This window comes from Nymphaea colorata, chromosome 13 (genome assembly GCF_008831285.2).
Source record: "Nymphaea colorata isolate Beijing-Zhang1983 chromosome 13, ASM883128v2, whole genome shotgun sequence".
In the NCBI taxonomy this organism is placed as follows: Eukaryota; Viridiplantae; Streptophyta; class Magnoliopsida; order Nymphaeales; family Nymphaeaceae; genus Nymphaea; species Nymphaea colorata.
The window spans coordinates 192311-203509 of record NC_045150.1 but is presented as its reverse complement, the minus strand read 5'-3'; the positions used below and the strand labels follow the sequence as shown (position 1 = coordinate 203509).

Sequence of the window (11199 nt, the reverse complement as noted above, 5' to 3'; positions counted from 1 at the left end):
GAGCGGTTTACAACTGATTTTTAGGACACTGCTCTAAACTATTTTTCTTGCCAGTTGTTGAATATGTCGCAAATTTATGGACTGCGTGAATGTTGTTTTCCTTTTATTTTGCTATTTTCCAATGATTCCAGAACCTTGAAGAAAGCTAGTTTCTGCAAGGAAAACTGGGGAGAAACTTGTGTTATAAATTGGTCCCATTCAAGAAGTATTAACATTTTTTAGAACAGGAAGATGACACCGCCTTGATGGTAGACATGTAAGGACCATCAAAATTGGGTTTTAAGCTAGTTGACAGTCAAAACAAACAGCTAACTTTTTCCAGTTTAAGCTCATATTTGTATGTGGCTTTGGCTTTGGTCGACTCAGCTCAGTTTGCTATGATTTATCAGTTCCATTGAGTAGATCTACATGACAAGAATAGTACACGTGAAGGTATGCCATACTGTTCAATGCTTCGACTACTAAGCTCTTAATTCCCATAACGTATTGATGAATTTGTCTCAAAATTATGGACTATAAATACAGGAGAATACCACAAAAAAAAAGAAGGTAAAACCCACTTAAAGAAGAAAAAACAGACTCCTATGTTGCTCTCTCGAGGGTTAAGCAACTGCTTACGACTGGAAGAAGGAAACTTTTTGAGGAAGACACAAAACTGTGAAGTCAAGAGTTAGAAAGCTTGTGTGCACCTAAACTTGTAGCTTCTGTCTGCCCCCACAGGCTTGTGTTTTTCTGAAATAAAAATGGAAACCCTGAAGTAATTTCCTTCAATTTTGCTTCTAACTCAGTCTTCTGACTGTTCAAGTTCTGATACATTCTATCTTTAGCCATCCTTGAAGGTTTAAATTCTTCAAAGTTGAAAATGGGTAAAAAAAAAAGGAGGTTGTTTCAGTCTAGTTTAACATAGGTGGTGAAAAATCCTCTCACAAACGACAAAATGAGGAGGCTCACTGCTGCCGGCAAGCATCCTGCGCAGCCACTTGTGAGACTACGAGGAGAAAGATATAGTGTGCAGAATCACCATACAGACAATGGATTGAATCAATTCTTTATGGAGCCTACTCCCCACAACTTCTACGCCTGGTAGGTCAAATTGGATTCAAGACAGAAACAGAAGCAACTTTGTTCTCCCCACACACACCAATTCCAACGCAGATCTAGCCAAGCCAAAGTAACACTCGAGCATAGCATTAACCTTAGATGTCAAAAGACACAGCAAACACCTTTGAAAGAACACCTCTCTTGAGAAGAAATTCAGTTTCTCTAAGAGGTGAAGCTAAAATTCGTAGGTGCAGTAAAATGTCGATTATAGGACACGCGCCTGTACATGAAAGGTCACAATTTGATGATAGAGTTGGACATTTCTGATTTTTCACATTCTTGGTATTTATCAAAGGTTAAGAGGTGTAAGACCTTTCCTGTAAGACGTTCCCTGTGTTAACAACTTAACACTCCCTGCAGATCCTTGGGATAGATTGGGCTCCGGGAGCCCCTCTAAAATCCGTCAGCTCCTAGATTTACCACCCTATTAGTTACCATGCCTACTAATTGTTTTTAGAGCAAGGTACATGAAAATCTCTCAGACTTTTTATATGCCCAAATACCATTGAGCAATTAAAACCACCCTTAGAAGAAATTTTGTAACTATAAAAATAAAAGCATCTAGGAAAGAAACATCTTTAATTGATTAAACCTATGGTGTCTGAATTGAAAGCAACGAAAACATCCAGAGCGACAACATAAACCTTCTGGGACATAAAAAAGTATCACCAAGGAAATTCACTGCAGCTCCAAAGTCTCAGCTACGAAACAGTTTAGACCCAACAAGAGAAAAAAAAAATTAGTAAAATCTGCAGTAGTTGCAGGTAGTCATATTTCCAGTACTACAGGCAACAATCTTCCTGCAAGCACAAGCTATAGGTTTGTCAGGCAGGAGAGGTTGCTTTAAGCTATGGGAAAAAAAAAATCTCTAAAAAGTGACATATCACAGAATGGCTAAAACAGGGGACTCACCAACTCGGAGATCTCTTAGGCTGCGTAAATATCACCCAGATGCCTATACACACCCATCAAAGAAAATCACAATCGACAATAACTACAAGAAATACCGACTTTGAGACATTTCAAGAAAATTTTGGCATCTACTTGGAGCTTTCAGAAGGTTACTCTGTCAAACTTACAATTTTCAAATACAGGGATCTGTGCATCCTCTAAATTTCGTGGAGGTAAATCACGTGCTAATATTTTTGGAATACATGTGTCAGTGAAGCAATACAAAACAAAAAATATTAGTAATGAATGTGAAAAATCATTTGATTGCAAGTAGGCTCTTGCTCCGATGGCACTGATAAATGGGAAGGAATGGCCAATTCAAACAAAGAAACATCTGCAGCTTCGGCTGCTCTGTCTTCCAAGTTGTGCAGGATATGAAAGTTGAGGCGGACGGATGCCTGGAGTTATGATGGAGGATCAACAGTTTCTCAACATCCAAGTATGCACATAAGTCCAGACCGTTTTGTATCAGAAAATAACATTATGACAGGATCCCACACCAAATGCAGCATGCATCCCTTTCTGATTCATAAAAAGGCTTAACCAATCCATCAAGGTGATCGAAAAGACTCTTGACGTCGAAGAGGAATGTCTTCAGAAGGAAACCCATCCTCCTCGTCATGTCTAGGGAGGCGCATTGACAAAGAAGGACCTGAAAAGAGAGAGAAACCTGAAGTTGTTGGGCCTTGCATGCAAAATTTTGAGAAAACAAAAAATCTGGTCTACATACCATCAACCATGTCCTTGGTTTTATGCAATAAAAAAGTACCCGAAAGAATTGTAACAAATCCGCACATCTCCGTGACTATTTGTGATGGATTTTGTCGATCCCAGTCCTGGTCAACAGAACCAAATGTGTAAAGCCGAAACCACCCTTGACATACGACGTAACTATAAGAATATGCACAAAGATCTCCATTTCCTAACTTACAAATAGTACCACATCTGTTCATTTGTACATTTTCTTTAGTTGCAACACATCTGTTCATTTGTACATTTTCCTTAGTTGCAATTAACATCCAAAAGGAAGTTGCATGAACTCTACATTTGGTGTTATCATTGTTTAGTTTAAAATTTCAACCTCCACATATTACCAAAACCAGGGTTAATCTCAATAACTTGGGAATTTCAGAAAATTGCAAAAATTTGCCTAAAGAAGCTACAGAAGAACTTGTAGCTGAGCTGGAGGATGCCTTCTGGGGCAGTTTGTGCAAAGATCGATAGTAGGAGGGACACATCATATAGGAAGACTCTCAATTTAATAGAACTCTCCAACTAAGACGTGGTTTGGACTTTGGAAAATGGCCTCTTGTCCCTAGATTGCAAGAAAGCTATAGCTTGTTGATGCAATCTATGAGCAAACATCCATAAAATGGTATAAGCATGCCTTAACAGAAATGATGCAGGAACATAAAGAATCGACATAAGGTTCTTGGACCACAAAAAATATATATATATATGGGAATAAAAAAATTCGGAAATGTAAATTAGTTCCTCAAGACCACTTAATGACTTGTCGGAGAGAAACGTCTACTACTTTCGAAGCAGGTCCATTTTGAATATATTCTTGCTTACACAAAAATGCAGAACAAGCATGATTTTCCTTAAGGAAATGGGAGATATCATAATGGCTGCCCAACCCCATAAGTTGACATGATATAGTCTGGTTCATTTCAAAATCAGTTTAATCTCAATTGATCACATTGCAAGAACGTGCCCCCAATCCTAATAGCAAGCAGTGTGAGGAGAGGGACTGCTCAAATGATGCTTCAAACCTAAAATTACTAATACAATTTAATGTCCCCATTAAGTCAGTAAAAAGAACTAAAATAAATCTATGATCAACATAAATAGACCCTTTTCTTACAACATACATGAGAAACTTTGGTATCAATAATCAGTACCATAACAAACTAACAATAGCAAAACATGGTAAGATAATTCAAATATGAATAAATAACCATGTCAAAACAAATAATCAAACAACTAAGAGCCATAATAAAATTCCAACTGCCTATAAGGAGCCAATTCCTTGTTTCACCTTTGTTATCATAAATAATCATTAAAAGCATTGAAACAAAAGATATCAGTAAAAACTCCATAAAAATGAACAGAAATAATAGCGGTGCAACAATCAAAAGAGATCCCGAGGTAAGCCACATCAAATGATAAAGTCTTTCATGTAAATCAAAAAGCTATCTAGTAAAGAAAAAAACCAGAGAATTCAGCTATTTGAAGGCCATGGTTGTGATAAAATTACAAACTTTGTCAGGCTGCAGATTTATACAAAAATATGTTTGTAATTGATGCTCTGGTAAAGAAATACCAATAGTATTATATACCTGTCACTGAGAGTGACAATTTAATGGAACCAGAGAAAGTAAACTAGAAAACTTCTTTTTTTTTTTCTTTTTTTTTTCTTTTTCTGCATGGTAAGGTCCAAAATTCTTTTAGGGGAACAAAGAAGGATAATTTCAAGAAAACTAAATTACCTTAAACATTATGATACTAGCCAAAATCGTCAAAGAAGTAAACATGACATAATAGATCGGTGATACAACTGCAGTATTGAAAGTATCCAGCGCCTGCAAAAAAATGAATTGGGTCATGATAAAATAATCAGTCACTGTTATGACCATTTGATGAAATCCTTTATATATATATATGTGTGTGTGTGCGTGTGTAGGAAAAGCCAATGCCATCATATGCCAGATAGTTTCCAGATGGTCAAATTTTAAAAACTTGTCACTAAAAAGTCCACAAATCATCGGGCCACCACAAGCTGCCATCACACCATGGCTAATGGCAATCTAGCGACTGCTTTTTAGCGGCAATCCAGCACAAGGCTATATATATATACACCTGTGTGTGTGTGTGTGTCTATGTATGCGCATGTGTTTTCATAAGGCAGATACCACTGTGAAACAACTCCATAAAAATACAAATACATGTGAGGAATAGGCCACAGAAAAAAGAAAAAAAATGAATAGAAGTGGTGTAATCAAGCCTTTGATCAACATTATCTGCACATCACTCACTTTGTTTAAATAATTCATCTGAGTGACAACACAAATAGCTACAATTATAGTGAATGCCCATGTCTGAGGATATAAAAGCTGATTGGTTCCAGAGAATGTCAATTTCAGAGCAATTCCAAGGGCTTTAACACTCATAACCTACCAAGAAGAAAACAGCACGATCAGAAGAAAACTTGCCAAATAAGGACAGCTGTTGTCAAGTGAAATGATTGTCAAATAACATACCGACAGGGAACCAACAAGTGAACAAACCCCGATGTACACCATAATATGTGTCTGCCCATATTGTGGAATGAAATGAAATATAAGTATAACAACTGCAACCATTACCAGAAATGCATAAAATAGAAAAGCTGCAAAGAAGAAAAGAACCAAAGTAAGCACCGGGTAAACCAGATCAGACATATCTCCATATTGACCACAAAAATGAGCATTTAGAATCAATAAGGGAGGAATAAAGAAACCATGCAGAAATTTCAGAGTAAGAATGCAGATAGGAGAAACATTACCTGGCTCAGTTGCAAGGTCCCACACCTCCCTCACGGATCCAATTTCACGCTCAGGAGGAGCATGCAAGACAATGGTTGTTGACCCAACAACACAAAGAACACAACCAAGAATTCCAAAAGTGTGCAGCCTTTCCCGTAAAATAATATGTGCAAGCACAGCACTGCAAAATTTTATACATCCATGAGATATATACAGGTATAAAGCTCATCACAAAAACACATGAACTTAGAAAAATAGTGTACCAATAAGTTCAAGATTGAGAAGTAAACTTTGCACCTGATGATTATACTGAGTGCACCTAGTGGAGTCACAAGAATTGCTGGTGCAAATGCATATGCTGCAAAATTAGCTATTTCTCCCACAATCACTGATCCAAAATACCAGTTGTTAGTTAGGAAGCTGTTGGTAGAGAAAAAGCTACTTTTAGAAAATTAGAAAAAAAGCTAGTGAAAAGCAGGAAACAAAATTTCAGGAGATGCTCCAGTTAACAAACTAAGAGCATGATCTGTCACCCTTCCAACATATAGGACATGACTGCAGTGGGGTCAGGTCCAACTCCAGATGGGTCTATGTCCATGTGGAAACCAAACCAACTCTTAGCCTTGGCCAACCATCGAATTCTGGTGAAATCATTTGATTTCCATGTTTTCTAGGTGCAAGCATGTGGACAACACAATCTGTTAGCAGCAGTTTCTGGTTTTCTTACATCCAAAGACAAGCACATCGTACCCTTGTTTGATTCCTGTTAATTCAATTATTTATAGATCTTTGAAGTTCAACTAACCATTGCCAGATCCATTACTTGCAAGTGACAGCACCAACATCAAAGATCACAAGCAAAACATGTTCATTTTTTTGTGGAAGTAAAAAATAGCTTGGCAGTGACCCATGAAGAACATAGCACATACACATTATAATAAGCATGGTTAATTCAGCACATACAAAAGAACATGCATACTCACTCCGTCCCTGAAAAAAAACTAAGAGAATGAACCAACTGGAAACAGGTTCTAGGGGAAGGGCTGAATACATAAAAGTTGCTCGCAATACGTTAAACTATGTGCCAAACATGTGAATGTGGAACTCTCATCAGCTTCACAATGCCAACAAAGGAAGAGTGACAACTCACTTGTTATCATGCCCGCCCACCAAAGTGGTTCATACAGGTAAGAATAACCACCAGATCCTGCAAAATATGGTACAAAATTACTGCTTTCCAACATGCAGATGACTTTAAACTAAAAAGAGGGAGATTTTACAAAATAAAGCATGAATAGATGAACCAAAACTGAAACTTTTCTATCCCTTCATATGCTATCAAAGTTCTCCTATCCTTCTTTCTAAGAGAATATATATCCAAATTAACAACCTAACTATTTTTCAGTAGATGGACACACTAGGCCATTGTCTAGGTCATAAGATTGAAAGCCAGGAAGTGTAGTCCTACTTCCAGAAGATGGTAGCTATAATGAACCTATATGGTAGTTAGAGTGACATGTCAAAACTTATATGTAGAAAGGGGCACATATACAGCTATGAATAAGAGAATACAGCAGATTTTCTGGAAGTCATATAGTGACTTGAATATAATGGGCACGATACAGAAGCCAAAATGAAACATCAAGACGCCAAACATGCAGCTACAAGCCTAGAAAGATTCTATAAAGTTATAAACCCAAAGGAAGGACACTATTTATGCATACTTCATAGTTGATTTTCCACTTATAATGACCATTATCGGTAATTCTCTGAATAAGTGACCATCCGCTAAGAGATATGGCTATACAAGTAATCATGTCTCCAAACAAACTCAACCCACAATCACTTGCTCTTTTCTAGACAGAAGACAGATAATCAGGTGCAGTATACTTTTACCTTATCATCTTTAAAGTTTAAACTTTGAAGTAAACTAACAAATTCTAACTCTTCGATCCTCTCATCAAGTGCTGATCACATATGATAATGTAGGAAGAGTAAGGGTCACTGGATTGTGGGTAAAATTATTTCATGGAAAGCTCTTCAAGAAATTCTTTTTGAGGAGACTCATATTTAGTTTTGTCCACAATTTCAATACGTTTGCATGGGCAGATAATTCTTAACCCTTTTTCCTGGGAGAAAATGGAGTGCAGCTAAAAGGGGAGCATCTTGGAAAACCCATGTCTCCCTTTGATTCCTCATACATCAAGCTGACATTTTTTCACCATACTCTCCATCCATTGACATATATCACCCACTTATACCATATCAACACCATATTCAAGCTAATTTTTGTAGTCACATCCAGCAGGCACAGCATAAATCCAGACACCATCAATACCACTTTTCCCATAGCCTTACAGGAATCGCATTCAAGCTACCAACACTACTAATGGCTTAGAGCCTCAACCACAAAAACAATGCTTCATGCTACTACTGGCACCAAACTTACGTTTGCAAAAAACATGCATTTCAGCAAGGGGAAGCAGACCCCCTAACAGAGGTAGTGCTGGCACTGTTGGTGTGCCGACAATCAAGTGTCATGTGAGATTGGTTAGAAAGAGCTTGTCCTCACCCTGAAACTGAAGCATCAAACCAATGGAAACCCTAACCACAACGTGCCTGAGTTCTACTACAGGATCATGTGAAAATCTATAAAGGAAGAAACAGAGAAGACCTTCTTCATTGGAGTGGCAACAAAGAGAAAAGTATTTCTTCTCCCAGGGTGACACAACAAAGAAGAAGAGGAAGAGAAAACAAGTGGTGGGAAGAGGAAGAGGAAACAAGTGGTGGGATTCACCCTTAACACCAATAGAGGAGACTCCTCTCTCTCTCTCTCTCTCTCTCTCCCCCCCCCCCCAATGTTGTAAAAAATGTATCGTAAGCCGTATCGGTCTGGCTTTAAGATACGCTGTATCGTAAAATGTCGTAACGTATCGTAACCGTATCGTTTTTTTTAATAAATCAGAAAAAATAGGAAAAAAATTCAAAAAAATCATAAAAATCAATAAAAAACAAGAATAATATGTTCTTCATAAGAAACACATAGATTTATAAGTCATAAGGTCCATAAGTCTATGAGATACCACATCAAAAAACAAGTTTTAGATGTTGTGTATTACATCACAAGATGATAATGAAATTGTGAAAATGTTTAATGTCAATACATATAAAATGAAAGCATTCTCAACTCTCGTTCATAATCTTCATCATATTCATTCTCATCCTCATCTTCATCTTTTTCTTCATTTTCATCTTCACGATTTAAAAAAACCTTTTTCCTCCCAACGAGAATCAGCCACCCACGCACAAATCCATGGTTTAATCGATGATTTCATTTTGAAAATCGATGATTTAATGATGGAAATCGATAATTTCCCTCCACGGCGGCACAATCTCTAGGTTAAAAATGAAGAAGGGCCGGGTTTTTATAAAAAAAAAAACTCGAAAAGGGGGGTTCCAGCCCCCATTTTTTGAAATCAGCCTGCGATATGGGGCGTGTATCGTATCGTATTTTGTAAAAGATACGTATCGTATTGTACCGGCCCCGTATCGTACAACATACACAGCCAAATACATTTTTAGCTTTTCCTAGGAAAACTTCCCATCAGTTGGATTTGCACCTGCCAGGATTTGCACCTGCCAGCCATGCAGAAGCAGGGAACATTCAGCTGACTCTTTGCTCCTCGCAACCAAAATGGGTCCAAAAAGTAGGGCGTTCATGTGGTAGTTTTGCAACAAATTACTAATTTTTCAACAAAGGCAAAAACAAGTGGGTGAAGAATCTATCGTAACCAATTTCAGGTCCCAACAAAGAATCATGCATGAAACCTCACAGGCACAAGTGAATTCACTTCTATAGTTACCTTTCTTCAGGAAGGAACCATTTTTTGTAAAAAATTATGGATTTCATTCCTGATGATTGCCCAATATTCTCTTAATGATCCATGGGAAAAGAACAGCATAGTCTATATTCAAACAGTTTCTCTAACTTGGGACAGCATGATAAACTTCACCGACTTCATAGAAAAACTGACCAAGAGGCCAATACTGGGGAAAATATATACTCATGGACGAATATTCAAATAAAGCATCTGCCGAAATCCTACGAGGAAACGAAAAATTAGAGCCACTATCGCAAAAAATTCTCGCTTATCAATAAAACACCAGCAGATGTACGTGACAGGAAGCACCCCGTTGTTCCTGTACAAGAAAAGGATGAAGCACACAAATCACGCCCCTCGTGAAGACATAAACAATGTTTATCGCATGAAATACATAGATGAGCGATCTGGAGTAACTCAATCAAAGAGACCACAAATCCCGACTCGATCAGTAATCCTGATCATATGAGGCACATAATTTTCATGCAATTCACTGAATACCAAATACCAAAATGGGGGAAATCGATGCCGAGGTGGAACCACGTACCTGCTCGGATGCCGGATGCGGCCGCCTTCTTCAACCCCTTTTTCTTGACAATGAAGCTGGCACCAATAAAGAAGCTCGAGGATAATGCCAGAACCAAACCCTTCACATTGTCTGAGGACATAGACTTGTAGAAGAGGATGGTGTCCGAAATGTCCCTCATCTCTCTCTCTCTCTCTCTCTCTCTCTCTCTCTCTCCCTCTCTCTCCCTCTTTCTCTCTCTCTCTCTCTCTCTCTCTCAGATCCCAGATTCAGCAATAGACCAGTACGCTAAAGCTTGTCTCTCAAAATGGCAACTGAGTCCCACCTTCGTCGCCCCTTGCTAGTAATCATGATCATTCCCACCACCAGAGAAGATTTCCGTTGCGCGGCCGATTAGATCAAAAAACAAGAGAAACCGACACCCACAAATAAGGAAAGTGCCCTAGATCGAGCTTCTGCAGCTAATGAACATCAATTTAAACCGACTTCCGATATTATAACAGGAAGAGATGGATCTCAGCCACTCTTCGGTGGATTGAAGGAACAGAGGCACACGCTTGCGGCCCCAGCAATGGAATCAGAATCGTTTATTTCTCTTCGCTCTTGCTCTTTGGGCTTCCACCGGAACTTCTGAAAAGGAGAACCCCAGCAGCGGATTTCTGTCGCTCCTCCCCTGCCGTCGACCTCGCCGTCGTCGGAATCGAGAACTGAGACATTCCCCCCAATCACGAAACACGAATAATTCGCAGTTTCAACTTTTCCATTTTTTGTTTTTTAATTTTATTTTTCTTTTTCGTCGACCGCCTTCACCTCCGAGAATAGCTTCAAAATGGCTCTAGTTTGCCCACCTGAATCTTCCACCGGCTACTGGATATATAACCGGGTCGGGTTTGTTTTTATATATACATATACCTGACCCGTACTTGTTGTGGTGCATAATTTGCGGTCCGTATCGCTTTGTTCATCGGTTTTTTGAATTCAAAAAATAAGATAAAATATTTTAAATGGACTAGAAAACGGAAAATATAAGCCCATAATAAAAGCCCTGAATATCGGCAAGATGGAAAATAAGATCAGCTCCGATATGAGGCAATAACAACAATATTCTCTGTTTCATCATATTAAGATTAAAAAAAAAAAACTCATAAAATGATAAAGAAGCGCTTCTTTTTATGACAAATAACAAATTGGCACCCTTGCTTTGAAAAGTCAA

The 11199-nt window shown here is 38.3% G+C and overlaps 1 protein-coding gene across 1 annotated transcript; it reads right to left on the bottom strand.

The window, feature by feature from the left end:
• Positions 1–2121: 2121 nt before the first annotated feature.
• LOC116266869 (probable magnesium transporter NIPA4) lies at positions 2122–10838 on the bottom strand. Its single transcript, XM_031648312.2, has 9 exons — positions 10008–10838; positions 6730–6786; positions 5877–5967; positions 5600–5760; positions 5316–5443; positions 5091–5228; positions 4545–4637; positions 2783–2888; positions 2122–2704 (listed from the first exon to the last, which is right to left on the bottom strand). The coding sequence occupies exons 1-9, from the start codon at positions 10165–10167 to the stop codon at positions 2604–2606; spliced, it is 1035 nt and encodes a 344-aa protein (XP_031504172.1). The 5' UTR covers positions 10168–10838; the 3' UTR covers positions 2122–2603.
• Positions 10839–11199: the final 361 nt, after the last annotated feature.

What these genes read in the sequence shown, in the direction of transcription:
- LOC116266869 (XM_031648312.2), bottom strand. Translation starts at nt 10,167, where the DNA reads ATGAGGGACATTTCGGACACCATCCTCTTCTACAAGTCTATGTCCTCA. An exon ending in CGCATCCGGCATCCGAGCAG is followed by an intron (nt 6,787 to 10,007) that starts GTACGTGGTTCC and finishes CATATTTTGCAG; the next exon opens with GATCTGGTGGTTATTCTTAC. An exon ending in AGATGAATTATTTAAACAAA is followed by an intron (nt 4,638 to 5,090) that starts GTGAGTGATGTG and finishes ATTTTTTTGCAG; the next exon opens with GCGCTGGATACTTTCAATAC.